We start from the raw sequence: 15784 nt of genomic DNA on the forward strand, positions 1-15784 counted from the left end.
TCATATGGGCTTTGGCTTGTTGGCTCTCCTGCACAAACAGGTTTAATTTCTTGTAATTTCTATATTATATTCTTATTTTGTGCAAATAACAAAATAAATAAATAAAAATAAATAAATGTATGTGTGGAATTTACATGTCCTGCAGTGTGGATTGTCTCTTGTTTCCTCCTTCAGACCAAAATCATTTGAAGCTTATCGGAGATCCTAAACTTCCATGGTGAGGAAGATGAATGGATCAATAATCCACTAATAAATTAGTAAATTGTGCAAATGAACAGTTTGTATTGTTTAAACGTTTTTCAACAGTTCACACTGGTATCGCTTTATTTCAATTCAATTCAACTTCACCGCATACAACACAGTCATTTCTAGTTGTTTTACTTAAGAGTTGAGTTTCTGATTTTTGCTGGACAAACACATTACTTTTGTTCTCGATTAAAACATTTTGTGTTTATTTTACACTGTTACTTCGAATGTTACAGCAATATTTATAACATGACATGTAAATATATACATGTCATGATATAAAACCGAGACTTTCTTAAACTGTTGATATGGCACCATGAAGGTATGAAAATTAATGAATTATAATAGAATATGTTATAGCCAACAGTAATAATACTTGCTATAAGATGTCGTTTATAGTTATGAACATTTATAACCAGTTTTGTGAATAATTATTATCAAGCATTATACAATAGCCTTTCTTGCACAAAAAAGAAAGAAAATCTACAAAAAGTCCAGCATTGAACCTGGCAAATCATCCAAAATAAAACAATGTGCGAGACAATTCAACACGTCTCTTTTTGTTCATGTCAAAACTTTATAAACAGCGTGAATCATTTTGACTAAAAGAAGAGAGTTTCAGAGATAGCTGTTCTTCAAATCCCCAGACATACTGAGCACGATCTCGTCCTCCATGTGAGTGTGAATGTCCTGCTGCAGGCTGCCATGATTCATAAACTCCTGGTGATGTACAGTAATTATTCATGACAAGTGTGGGTGGGAGCAGAGCCACTCACTCTGACATGTTTCAGCAGGCAAACCATCGGTTTGCTTCACTGAAACCAGAAGATTTACTTATTTTCCTGGTGTGACTTTTCATCAGTCATGTCGGTCCTACATGAGGCCACATGCTAAATTCTCTGCCACTTGAGAATAAACAGGGACTGTACTTAACTGGAAGTAGGATTATGTGGTTCATAACATCCACCAGAGGACCGCAAAGGAAGTAGATGAAGTACTTTCAAAATGGAGTTTCATTCTATTAACACAACTTAGGCAACAAATGTCTTACCTCAACATATTAATTAAGTATTTGGTGATTTTTTTTTTTTGACAGTTTCACATGTTATTTGCCATCCAGGGAAAGAAAAACAATGAAATATAAATTAAAAATAACATATATGGGTCTATACTTTTTAACAGATTCATGATTTAATGACATGTTAAAAAGGCAATGTAAAGATTAGAATAAGTAATAATACTACTAATATTACTACTACTACTACTACTATTACTACTACCACTACTACTACTACTACTACTACTACTACTACTACTAATAATAATAATAATAATAATAATAATAATTAGATCGATAGATAGATAGATAGATAGATAGATAGATAGATAGATAGATAGATAGATAGATAGATAGATAGATAGATAGATAGATAGATAGACGACGTCTATCACGTGATAGATATTCACGTGAGTCCCTCCCACACAGTCGGATCTTACTTTGAAACGTCAGACCGGAAGCTGCTCTCGGTGTGTACTATGTGTCAGGCAGAGGAGCAGGATTTTTGTTTTGCTTCACCTTCCGAGCAAGTGAAAGGTTCACCGGAGGAGGGAGGAGAAGTTTTCCACCTCTCCACCATGGAGGCCAGGGCGAATTTCTCCCGAGAGGAGATCAACAGCACGGTGTGGGAAGTCCCGGAGAAATACACGAGGCTCAAACAGATCGGAACCGGAGCGTACGGCTCGGTGTGGTGAGTGTTATTTTCACGGTGTGTGTGTGTGTGTGTGTGTGTGTGTGTGTGTGTGTGTGTGTGTGTGTGTGTGTGTGTGTGTGTGTGTGTGTGTGTTACAGTAAGTAAAACGTCTAATGTAAATAAGCGAGCGCACCTGACGTCACGTTCCTTACATGTGTCGCCTGCTGGCGCGGTCACCACTCTTGCCATAACACGTACCTGTCCTCCACCCACTGTCTGCACTGTAACAGCGCCTGTGGGAGACCGTGCGCGTTTAAGATGGCCACGTTCTCCCCTCACACCTACACGCAGATACGCACTGTGGGGTCCTGCTCATCATCACGTTGTCATGGATGCCGTGGCCTGTGCTGTGCATCTTCACGTCAATCTCTACATCAAGCCTAGTCATCAAGTCAAATGATGAAGTTATGGAAATAGTTTTGAGCAGGTGCCTTTGCAAAGGGGAAATGACACTTCAGCTTGACATTTGCTGTAGCAGATGTTCTGATTTCACTGGTGTTGATCCCAACATCCATGAGGGAAACAGTGTTTAGGTGATCATGAGGCCCCCGGGGGCCATACGTGGCCCTTTTGCTCTGCTTGGCCGGCCCTCGCTGTGTCGCTGGCAAAATCCTCAATGAAATGAAAATTGCTGTTATTATTGGCTTTATTACATCTAAAATTGTCATATTTTTCACATTATTGACCATTATTACATCATTGGTTTGGTCTCGCGGAGCGAGCAGTTGTTACCTCACAAAGTTGGTGTTTAAGTAAATAAAGAAATAAAAAAACAGTAAATGAAAAAAAATGATATGGTTTTTATCTGCTTGTGTACTGACCTCGATATTTTGAAGTCTGCAAACGTGATTTCCAGACAAAGAGTTTGAAAGGCACCAAGGAAAAATGATGGGAAGCAACAGTCGCTTTTAAAATATTGTAAAAATAATAATAATAATAATAATAGTCTTCATCAAGTAATAATACTTATTGAGCAAAATTCAAGTGAATTTATGTCTCGGCCCTCAATAGTAATGCTACATTTTCATATGGCCTTTTGGGAAAATGAGTTACTCACCCCTGGTCACCTCACCCCTTTAGCTCATCTAAACCTTGCGTATTGTGTTATTCTATCTACTTACAGAAAAAAACAAGACTTTTATTTTGACACGCTATTATAATGGCTGTGTTCAGATGAAAGTGTCTCCTTGGTGCCTGCATGTAAATGTAAATGTGAAGCTCTCAGGTGGGCATCATACTGTATTATACTGGAGTGCATCATCCTTGTGATATATTGACTGAGACTGTAAGCATTAATATGTGTTAGACTTTTCGTCGCCTCCCATTAGGTTTGACTGGGCAGAAAGATTATATCTCCCGACTCGTTGGGTTCAGGAACCCAACCAACGAGCTGGAGGAAGCCTTAAGAGATATGAGATGAACGCATGAAACGATGAGCAAGGCAGGATGCGTTTAACAAATCCTTAACATATCATTGAATGTGTAAAGTTGCACATCAGAGGCATGAATTGAAAACAGTCACCAGTTAACTAAAGAACACGTTTGATTGTGAGAAGAAACCACATTACCTCTAAAAATAAAAAAAAGTTCCATATGCACAGGGAGAACGTGAACTGTGGCCCAGGAGGGTGAAAACAGTGCTCATGCACACTGTTTATCTAAGTAAACATCTTAACATTAAAATCTCTATTTAAAGAAAAGATCTCTTTAAAGTATATTAGAACAAATCTTACAATGTGTTTCAATTAAAATAATCACGATTCTCAAGTCATTGAAATCTGAAATCCTCTCTTTACTGCCTTTAGGTCTGTTTTAAACCATTTTGTTGATTCTCCATTATATGTTTTGTTTGTTTTGTTGCTCTGTGTGTGAAAATTAGACGAGCTTAGCAAGGATGAGTCCAAGTATACCTCCTTAATAGACGATCTGTAAACTCCTACACTCAGAGTTGCAGTTATTACCCTGCTAACTATGCTTAATAACCAACGTTTGATAAGCATTGCAGGGAGTCTTAATGTGGCCGACCATTAAAATAAAAGCCGGGATCACTGTTCACCGTCATTTTGTGGACGTGCTCATCTGTACAAACAGTTAATGTCGCTTGTGAACACAGACAATTAGCTGCCTGATGCCCTGTCTTCCTTGTGAATGTGTTTCTGGCACGGAGCGCTTGCTGAGCGTGGCATCCTGCATCCTGCATCCTGCACCAGTGCAATGTGTGTAAACTGTGTCGGTGGATGCGTCTCCAAAATAGCCCAACAAGCTTCTCCTCCCACGATTCGCTGCCCTGCAGATCACCGCTAAACATCACGAGCTGCCAAACGTTCGCACGTTGATACTCGGTAAACCACAGAGCAGCGCTCATTTACAGAACGAGCCCCCGGGTGGAGTCCCTCTATCCGAGCACAGCTTTCCTGTCGTCGCTCAGAGTGAGAGTGAAAGCTCAAAATGGATGCCCCCCCCCCCCCCCCCCCCCCACACACACACACACACACTTCACGACGGTGAAATCATAGTGAAAGCAGAAGGTGCGTGCAGAGTCTGTGGAGAGTTAATGACCTGGGACACCATCTTTCACCACAGCTCTGCAACAAATGAGAAGACTACAGAGAAAGTGGCCCTCAAGAAGCTCCACAGGCCCTTCCAGTCAGAGATATTTGCCAAGAGGGCTTACAGAGAGCTGCGACTACTCAAACACATGAAGCATGAAAACGTAAGTGGATTGAACTCGACGGACGTCCAATCTCCGTGTCCATAACCTCCTGTAGATACTCTAACTTCACCGCATTTGTATTTTCCAGGTCATCGGACTTCTAGGTGTGTTTACACCTGCCTCCAGCCTGGATAACTTCCAGGACTTGTGAGTATTTTTCAGCATATTAGCACCCCCCCCCCCCCCCCCCCCCGAGGCTGGTGCAAACAGAGCTAGTGATCTGCAGGTTAAACACTGCTCACTTATGAAAAGACGCATGAAAAAGTTTTGTTTTCTTTGCCCTCCATTTTCGGGTAATACGTTCACGTTTCCTTGTGAAATTCTGTGAGGTAAAGTGTGAAAGTGCTGTTTTTCCCCTCTCGGAGGAAGTACAGACACGCTGGTCTTGGGAGTCCACCTCCAGAAACACTCAGCTCTCAGTGCGCCGCGGCGTCCAGTGTCTGAGCCGCCATTAATGGGCCTGAAAGCCTACAAGCCCCGCAATCGATAACAGCCAGGAAGGAATATGCATCACTTAATGTTATTAATAATGTAAATAACGTCTGACTCAACCGAACGGCGAAGATTCAACAGGGACTGTTCAGCGATTCGTTTCCATCAGCGGTTCAGTGTGCGCAAGAAAAGCAACAACAACAACAAAAAGTTGAAGCAAACATGAAAACACTGTCAGCATTGAGATTGATTAAAGGAAGTGTTTTAGTGAATGAGCAGGTTTATTATTATTGAGCTGTTCATCCGGAGTGGCGTATTGATGGATGCATAAACATACGCAAACACTTTAGTGCAGCAACTGTCTGACGAGCAAACTAATTTCTGTATATTTGCTGTAAGTGGAAAGGTGCCGTTCCGGTTTTAATCGACGTTTTCCGCCGTAAATTGTGCTGAAATCCAGCGCCGCAAACGGAGCGGGGGAAAACACGCGCCATCCAATAAAAAAATATAGAAATACAACCTCTTTGACAATTATTTGATACAAATTGGATGAATAAAGTCTTAAAGGGAAAATCGAGGCGGTTTCTTGTTCTCGTTGCCACAAGGGACTGACTGCCTGCCTCTACATGCCCCCCCCCTCTTTTCACAGCTACCTGGTGATGCCTTACATGTTTACCGACCTGTCGAAGGTCCGTGGCCACCTCTCAGAGGACAAAGTGCAGTTTCTCGTCTACCAGATGCTCTGTGGACTCAGGGTGAGCTGCAGCCAGTTGCGTCAACGCGTCTCATAAGATATCCAAATTTGACGGCATTTATGTGGAATGAATTACACAAACAACACCTTTTTAGTCCTCATAAACTCCATTGGAAGTAGAACATGTAGAATTTATCCCATGTTGGAAAGCCAGTTGAAAATATTGGCTTCAATAAATTTATCAGCCGCTTTTTCTCAGAAAGGTTGGGACATGATATACAGTACAGGATACAGTCTTTAAAGGTTTTCAGAGTGATTTAGACTGCTTTAATTTAAACTTAAAAGGTTTTTCTTTGTTGTGGAACAGACTCTATATTATTAAAAAGTCTATAATCTTCCAATTCGGAACAATTAGTAACCAAAAATGACTACAATCTCAATGCCAATTTTAATGATTCATAAATACAGTGACATGTCCAAAAAACATCTATAATTGGTGCATTTTTTTCAGCGTTTTGCTTGCATGTTTTCTAAAACTCACCCTGACAGCAAGGCTTTGAGGCGAGTTTGATAACAGCGAGGCTGCTGGCTTTCACTGCAGCATCACAGACGTCTCAGCTTGAGACGCACGGCTGCGTTGTGTCCACTACTCTTACTCTCAAGCTGAGTTAAAAATCCAATGTTTTGTTTTTTTTTGTAATGTTTACTATTTGCTTAGTGGTTTGTGAGCCTCATTGCCGCCCCATGCCGGTTTTTTTCCCCGTGGCCCTTACGTTTGGCACGCTTGATATAGCTTCTAAATTACCCAAACAAAACAGTACAATATCCTCCAAAAAAACTGCTATTAAAAAGCAGAATATGGTTGTTTTCTGGGACACAAAGTAATACATTTGACTCTCCTGCCATAGATTATTTATATCCCTACACCCTAAAAAAAAATGCTGAGTTTTGAACAGCATCCATGGTTTGCAAACAAAATGTTATATTTTTAATCATCTGAGCAATTTCTTATTCAGATTCAGACATTCCTCCACATTATCTAACTTATTTGAATATGATGTGGAATACACATTGTAGTATTTCAATGTATACACAAAGAAACATCCTATTATTCTTTTTCCATTGACTGGTAAAACGCCATTAAGTCTAAAATGTAGTATTCTGCACAGTGGGGTTTTCATTACGCAGCCTTTGGTTGCTCCTATCCTGACTAGAATTTTAGTTAATTATTGCACTTTATTGCCATTGTGCACGCCGTCCCAACCTTTCAGGGAAATGTTAGCGATGTACTTATTAAAGCGTTGTTAAAACACAGTCATCACATAATCTTAATGCAACTTAATGATGTTTTATATGTCCGTGCAAATATAGATGTAGAACTGTAAACTGATAACAGGACTCAGAATAAATTTCCTATAATTACAGAGGTCCGGAAAAGTTTTAGAGATTATAAAAACATTGATTAATGCCTGTCATTAAAAAAAACCCAACCTAATAAGACTTACAGTAGAGGTGAAAGGTTCATTACTCTTCTCAAAACTTACTTTTTAATTTAGTTCCATTTATTGGTGTTGTCAGGGCAGCTCATTATACTAATAAAGTTATCAGAACAGACAGATTAATGTCAAATACATGCAGTAAAAATGTCTTGTCTCTGCTGTGTTGCTCTCTTTGCAGTATATTCACAAGGCTGGAATCATCCACAGGGTAAGTACAAGTTCACTAAACAGCGCTGCCGTCTTAAAAATAGCTCAATGCTGGGCGTGGAGTTTGTTCTCACTCGCGCATTATTGGAAAATTGTCTTTTGTGAAGTACTTTGGCCAGATGTGCACCTTCCTGCACTCCTGACGTGTTTCTTTAATTCATCACGTAACGAATCAGACGGCGCCCTGCCCCAACAGGTACGATGAGTTGAGTCCTCGGCGGTACGACTACTTGTCTGGAGCTGTTAGGCCACACCTTTTACCTCCACGGCCAAGACCTGTAGAGCAGGGAAAGTAAGGTCACGCCTGCACCGGTAAACCTCCGATCCGGTGGTTGTTCCTGGTTGAATTGGCTTGACTGGGAAATGATCTCACTTGTCGATCCGACACCCACGTGTCACACAGTTTAGTGTTACAGGCTGACCAGCGTGCCGGCGGTGGCCTCTAATCGTTCATATTCTTAAAGAATTATAGCTACAATTCAAGAGAATTTGTCATTTAGAGGATAATCGCTCGTCGAACAGCAGTGATTTGAAAATAATTGATATGTATTTGATAAATGCTTCAAAAATACTAAATAGGATATATGAACTATGGAGTCTAAACCATTTGTTTATTTATCGCCTGAAAATTGTTTCAAACACTTTGGATGTTTTTGTGAACTGAGGAGAGCAGCGCTTTTAGAAAACAGAACTGACATGTTTTCCCTTTTTTAGTTCTATATATGGCTTCAGCTTGATTTCCTGTTTGAAGCTATTGCTCCTTCTGATCGCCTAGTGTGTGTGCTGTAAAATGTATTTTTAAACCCAAATGTCTTTAGTATTTTGTGCCCTATATTTGACAAGTACGTTTTCTTGAGTGAAATGTTCATAATTTCTAGTCGACGGGCCCTTCATCTGGACTGCAGGCCACTTTTACATCCAGATTATTTTACTACATGCAGGAGCTGTACCTTTTGATTTAGGTTTAATGTGGATTCTGGTGAGATTTTAGCTTCACACAACTTTTCTCATCTCGCTTTGTTTTGTTTTGTTTTGTTTTTGTGCTTTGACATTGAATTTAAAAGTTTATTTATCAAAGGTGAGAGATGTTCTCACTTTTAACAAATGTTGAATTTAACCGATCATTATTTTTATTGCAGGCCTAAATGAGTTCACGTCATTGTGTTTTGTTGTTATTTACATTTTACAGAAAGACACAACTTTTCTTGTCTCAATGAAGCTGGTCTACTTGTGTGTTTGTGTCCCAATAAAAGAAAATATTTAGCTATAGCTGATATGCATGATTGATCTTTTACACTGGATACCCGTCCTGAAGTGACCTGAACAAGTTTTTTAGCTTTATGATGTTGTGTCTTATCTCGACAATTTGTTAATGATACTATAACATTATAGAATGATATGTTGTGGTAAAATGTTTATACAGATGTGCTTTCCTGCGGTGTTTCCATTGTGATAGTATAATAGATGACAAGACTTTCAGTTGGAATCATAACAAAAGCTCATACCATAAACTAAGAAAATCAGGGGTGTCAAACTCATTTCACTTCAGGGGCTACATATGTGCAGTGCAATTTGAACTCACATTGGCCAAAACAGTAAATATAGCATTAAGACAAATAACTAGAACTCAAAATCTCGTCTCATAAAGTACCATTAAGATTCAAGACTTGACAAACCTGACATCTGATTATAAAATTGTGATTTCAAGAATGTTATACCTCAGTTCACCGTGTGGTTTACACCTTACAAATCACAATGGATTTTTTCCCCCCACTATTTACATCTTCAAAGACATAAAACATTTGATCACATGTAGCTCGAACTCTAAAATATAGCAGGTTATGATCTGAATAACTTGTAAAATTCTAGAAATGATCTTCAATGTCGACACATCTCTACATCTGTGTAGGAATCCTGATCACCTGAACTGATTCACCTCATAATACAGACTAAGGCGTGCCCCTGGTGGTCAAATAAATGTATTGCAGGTAATGTCATAAGTTTTGTTGCAGGCCTGAATGGACTCTTGACGGGCCAGTTCTGGGCCGCGGCCCATAGGATTGACACCCCCGATATAAATGAACTATATGAATAAGCACAGCATGCGTATACGTTTATAATAATAATCAATCAGATATGGGTGCTGTCGTTATTTGGGTGCTTGGCTTGTTATGTGTCAGCATAAAACTTAGCAAGGAAACAAAAGTACTGCATTTAAAAAGGAGCGAATAATTTTTAATATGCTTTCATGTGTTGATTGTTACTGTGTCTTCAGCCTAGAAAACAATGTTGCTCCGCTTATCGGTGTGATAGGAGAGACATTGTTAATACCCCCTGACAGCGGGCCTCTTATCACACGTCACGCCACAGTATTTACTCAGCAGATTTTCAGCAGGGTGTTTTATTGAATCCCTGTTCAAAACCGCCTGAGCACTCATGCTTTGAGACAAACAGCTGAACCATGTTAAACCACAGGAATTACAAGCACTAAATCTCCTACTGTGCTTACTGGGACACAATCACTGGAACTTCTTGTTAATTACTGTGTGCACTCAAGTAACTGTGACTCAATTCATTTTCCTCGCCAGGATCTTAAGCCCGGAAACTTGGCCGTTAATCAAGACTGCGAACTGAAGGTACACAGTTCTGAGGATTGCACAGATAAACACAACACCACTGAATTAATGGAGAAACTGTTGTCCTCAAACATGCAGTTGGAGTATTTCCTGATTTTATCTGAAGGAGGACCTGTTGTGCTTTTCTGTTTGGTCTGTTGTTTCACGCTGAAACAACAGGAACGAGGAAGGAAACATGTGTAGAAGAGGTCAGGTTGCTCTGAATATGCAGTTTACTTTGTATCATTGTACTTTATATCATCCGGATCCAGGAGGACGCCGGCCTTGCTTCTCATGCAAGCAGACTTTCCAGCGGGTGGGGTGAGAGGACACGATGTGTAGAGTGCCATGCATTCTGGATAGTAAACCAGCAAGGCTCAACGCGCCAATCAGAAGAAGGCGATGCAGAAAGAAAGAGTTGGGAGTAGAGAGAAAGGCGCTCATTGGCATCTGGTTTGAAGACTATATATATTGCGTCTGTTTAAGTTAGCCACCAGCTAATTAGCCTCGTCAACAAGGGCTTCAGCAGCAGGATTTCCACTTTGGTTCCAGAAAATTAGCTGTGTTTGTTCTTTTCTTCCTCTCCGGTCGATGTTTGTTCCAGGCGACAGCGCCCCCAAAAGGCCAGCTATTGTAATAGCATGACGTTTTCCAGGCGGTTTGATCTGCTCTTAAAATGCAGCGTGAACGCAAACACCCACCCCCCCTAAAAGGAAAGTGTTCTGGTCTTTGAAATCCACGGACAACAGGAGGCCGTGGAACAGGCCGGTGGGGGGGTCTGGCACCATGTAGTTCCTAGACGACCCCCTATTTCTACTTTCCTCACACTTTAGGATGATCTCTGTTTTCGAGGTGATTTGAAGCGGTTGCAACCAATACTTAGAATCATAAATGCCAGTAACGTAATACTTGCCAATGGTGGATTCATTTTGTCCATTTTAGGTGTCAGTCATGTAATATTTGATCAAATAGCATATTTGAGCCATTGTCATAGTAACATTACATGCATGAGTATCATTTTATTTAGAAATCCTTTCAAAGTGTAATAACTGTAACCAAAATTGTAATGATGTATAAATAGGATTGTATTTCTGGGGAGGAAAAAGCTGTTTTTTTTCCCCCACAGGTTTTGCGCAGTCCTCTTTTCAAAAATAGGCAAGGCAAATTAATTTCTATAGCAACATTCAAACACAGGGTGACAAAGTCCACGAATTTCACTGTGCTTTGCAAGGAAATGCACTCAAGCTAGGAAATTAAGATTATAAAATACCTTCAAACATACCAATTAAGAACAGTATAATAAATAAAGTGACGTTATTATGCTCATCGTGAAATAAGTAAAAATATATTCCAGAGGTGAGGAGCGAAGGAATTAAAAGCTGCTTCACCTTGTTTCTTGGTACGATGCAACATTTTGCTTCCATTTTCTTATTTTGTTTGCAGACCACATTATTTTTCAAAAAGATTAAATCTTCAGGCTAAAAAAATGTTTTAATAAAAAGCTAAAGAAGGAAGAACGACCAGGAATGGTTAAAAAAAATTCAAAAACTGTTAAAAAAAAAAATTACAGCTATAAATTACTAAAATGGCTAAACAAATAAAATTAAGCTATGAAGCACCATGAATGCTAGTTATTAGTATGTAAATACTTTTTATAATTTACATGTTTTGCAGCTCTCAATAAATTTTATTTGGATAAAACAATTGCTAAAGTAGCTCTTTTGGTCATAAAGGTCGCAGTCTCTTGGTGTAGTGGACGGCATTGTCGTCACGTTCATTTATTTAAGATACATAGTGGATCATACTCAACTCTGGTTGGAACATTTTTTTTGCTATCGTATTACATTATTGGCAAGAGAATTATTATACGACTGTTACATGTTTGATCCAAATTTTTTGCTTTATTTTTCAAAATAAAGGCGGAACGATCAGAGGTATTTTTGAGGTTATTTTTCTCCTAGTTTACCGGTGCGGAAGATGATGGCACCTGTGAGAAGCTGAATGTTGAAAAGCTAACAGGTCCTCTTGATGTTACAGCACACGGTATTTTTGTCTGTTGCGCATGTAAATCAAAGTGTGTGTGTGACATGCGGAGTGTTGCTGCTCTCACAGATCCTGGACTTCGGGCTGGCGCGCAGCACCGACGCCGAGATGACGGGCTACGTGGTGACCCGTTGGTACCGGGCGCCTGAGGTCATTCTGAACTGGATGCACTACACCCAGACTGGCAAGACAATTGTCGCTGTTACGAACCCTCCACCTCCGCCTCCGCCCTCGCCGTCGCCTTGAGTGCTGAGTGGGCCTGTCGCTGCTGTAACGGTCTTGTGTCTGTCGTGTACAAACATCAACTCCAGCTTGTGGATCAGCAAGTTTTATCACGCTGCTTTCTCAAATGCAAGAGTGTCATTCTGAAACATAAATCAGTTTTTGTTTTGTCCCCATCGTTAATCTGCCAGCAGTTGATGCAGATGAGTCTGACAGCAGCCTGATAGTTTTGAGACTCCGTGACAGAATTGTTCGCGCAATGATGCCTTTTTTTTTTTCAGGGTATATGGTTTTGTTTTGTTTTCGGAGATAGTGGTGTTTGATTTCGTGAGCAGCCTCTACAGAGTGAGATGACGCACACAGAGCAGGTTAATGCCCTGCACAGAATACTGTTATGCACCAAATACCCCCCCCCCTCCCCAGTGTGAACCGCACAACAGATCTCTGCTTTTAATGGGAACCTCGCTTCGGCACATAAATGGCACCTTCCTCATTTCCACAGCTTAACTTGAAACACTCTTGGCGATATAGATTCCCACTGACGTCTCTTCTTTTTGTTGATCTTTCTAGTGGACATCTGGTCTGTGGGCTGCATCATGGCAGAAATGATCAATGGAAAGACCCTTTTCAAAGGGAAAGACTGTATCCTTTCATCTGACTCCTACATGTCCTCGACTTGTCAATCATTGAATAGTGACTGTCGGTGCACAAAGATGGAAATGCGCTGTGTGATTATAAAAATGAACCCATCGAGCTTTAATAACACTTTATCAAAGCATTGCAACCGTAAAGGAGATTGAAAGCCACTTGATTAAACAGGGATCGCTTTATGTTGGCGTCGAGCTCCATAAATCAGCCACAAAAAGGCAATTAGAGAGGAATACATGCGGCACGTTTCCCTACAGTCGTCCACTATATCATATTCTGCATGTTTTAGATGAGCTTTTATGTTCTTGTCAGTACCTGATGCCCTCGGGTGATTCATACGTTTCACCAGCAAGTAAAATTGCAAGTAAAAAGCTGGATCCATTTATTAATTTTTTTCCCCCATTTATTAGTCTGCTTTCTGTGTTTGCTTGGAGACCTTGTTTTCCACTGCCTTTGTGTGGACGTGTGCTACTGAAGCGCCTCGGCGTGCTCCAAAGGCCTTGACTCAACGTCACGACCAGACATGGACCAGCTGACTCAGATCATGAAAGTGACCGGAGTACCTGGACCGGAGTTCATACAGAAGCTCGACAGTCCAGAGGTAAGAACATACACAAATGATATATACCGTACTATTTCAAAGGAGTATAAAAGCTTCCATTTATTTTTAGATCTATAGCATATCAACTCAATATTTTTTGCCTTCATCCTTCACGAGTCATAATCATCCTTGCCACAATTTGAAAAACGTTTGCAGTTAATATGTCGGGCGTTTAATTATCTTCACATTCTTTTGACATTCACTTGTATATCATGGATAAGTTAGCTTTAATTATTTACCCACTTCAGACCTTAAATCCAACACATTTTAATTCAGGAGTCAGAAACATTTCACCTTTGACTGGAGCGGACTGGTAAAATACTGACTTGATAACCTTTAACTTTAAACTTTGAAGGTTTTTCTTTGTTGTCGTACAGAGTACACGTGATGAAAACAGCAATATTTTCGTGAAGCCAAACAATTACTACAGTCTCAACATAAAGCCAATTTGAATGATATTTTATTCCAAATTTTAGTTTAAATTTGTCAAGTTCAATCCTTGTTGTCCTGCTGCATTATAAATCAGCAGGTTCAAGCAGTTTATGAACCTCTTTTTAACAAACTTTAAATATTCTAAGACAACTGTGAGATATAATCTCATGCTTCATTTTTCCAATAATAATAATAAATGGGAATGTGAAATATTAATTCTGTGTTTCAGTCTATGTTTTTGGAATGAATTAATGTTTGGCTGCAAATGTGAATAAATATTTCCTCACTGTCCTAAGTTGTTTAAATTACCTGCTTTCATCACAAACAGGCCAAAAATTATGTCAAGGGCCTCCCTCGCTTTCCCAGAAAAGACTTCTCCACGTTGTTTCCCCGAGCCAGTGAGCAGTGTAAGTTTAACATCCTTTTTATATCCCCTTTGTCAGGCTGAGTGTTTCCTCACAGTGTTTGTCACTTTTTAAAACATATATTGTCTTTACTGGCGGCTTCACGTCCCGCTGCACTAAAAGCAGAAGCACGCGGTCGACATGGGACCGTGTGCTCTTCTTTTACTCTTCTTTTTCATGAAATGTTTTTACTTCACCGCCCTCAGCTTTTTTTTCAAATGAAAATGACTTAGATTGCCATGGAAAAGTTTTGAAAAAAGCACTTGTGTGCCGTGCGCAGGCATCGACCTGCTGGAGAAGATGCTGGTTCTGGACGGAGACGAGAGGCCGACGGCCGAGCTGGCCCTGGAGCATTCGTACTTCGACGGCCTGCGTGACCAGGACGACTTTCCCGAGCCGACGCCGTACGACGACAGCCACGACAACGCCACGCTGTCCCTGGAGGAGTGGAAGCGTAAGTGGGATCGATGCATCGCTGCGTCCGTCGGTAGTAATCTTGTGCATCCACAGATTAGAAAAGATTCAATTACCCCCCCCCCACCCCCAACCCCAAAATTAAATGTGCAGCTAAGTTGATAAATAACTTTCCCGTTTCATCCACAGGATTATGTTTCAAAGAGGTGAAGAGCTTCGTGCCATTCCCGCGGCGGGACTCCAAGAGGAAGAACACTCTGACTATGTCTCCATGATCTGATAGGAACTACTGATACAGCCAATGGTGCCCTTGTATATTCCTTCCCCACATTCCTTCAACTTCTCATACATGTCGACTTTCCATCAGTGTTCAGAGGAGTGAAGATGTTTAAACTGCCCCATCATCGTTTTTATTTTGAAAAGTAATGTGCAATTGTTTCCTTAACGTAGTTGTTTTTTATGCTAGACATTCCCGATCAGTGATCTGTGACGCACATGTACTGTGATATTGTTTTGCAATGAAATAATAAAAGCAGTTGTGTGTGTGTGTAAAGTGAATTTGGTTCCGTTTTGTTTGTGGGAGATTCAGCTGAAATGTTGTGGTCATATTGTCACGTCTCGTTAAGATTAGCTCCGTATGAAGGTGGAAACATCCCATCGGTCCTATGCGGTGTGTGTGTGTGTGTGTGTGTTTTTCCCTCAGTGGCCATAAAAGATTAGCAGCTCCAGTGTGAATGTGCAACGTGTCACCAGCACCTGCTGAAAGCAGCTTTTTATTGATGCCTCCCACTTGGCTCACTTTGTAGTTCCACACTTGACAGCTCTTAACATTTACCAGGCTGCATACAGTAACTTTACATCTG

General features: G+C 40.4%; 1 protein-coding gene across 1 annotated transcript; it reads left to right on the top strand.

Moving 5' to 3' along the window:
- The first annotated feature begins 1791 nt into the window (after positions 1-1791).
- Positions 1792-15479, top strand: mapk13 (mitogen-activated protein kinase 13). Its single transcript, XM_080497488.1, has 12 exons — positions 1792-1994; positions 4581-4710; positions 4799-4857; positions 5792-5897; positions 7514-7543; positions 10131-10178; positions 12270-12384; positions 12993-13064; positions 13592-13671; positions 14432-14510; positions 14788-14961; positions 15111-15479. Exons 1-12 carry the CDS (start codon positions 1882-1884, stop codon positions 15194-15196), a joined length of 1092 nt encoding a protein of 363 aa, XP_080353614.1. The 5' UTR covers positions 1792-1881; the 3' UTR covers positions 15197-15479.
- The last annotated feature ends 305 nt before the right edge of the window (positions 15480-15784 follow it).

This window comes from Blennius ocellaris, assembly GCF_963422515.1.
Source record: "Blennius ocellaris genome assembly, chromosome: 5".
In the NCBI taxonomy this organism is placed as follows: Eukaryota; Metazoa; Chordata; class Actinopteri; order Blenniiformes; family Blenniidae; genus Blennius; species Blennius ocellaris.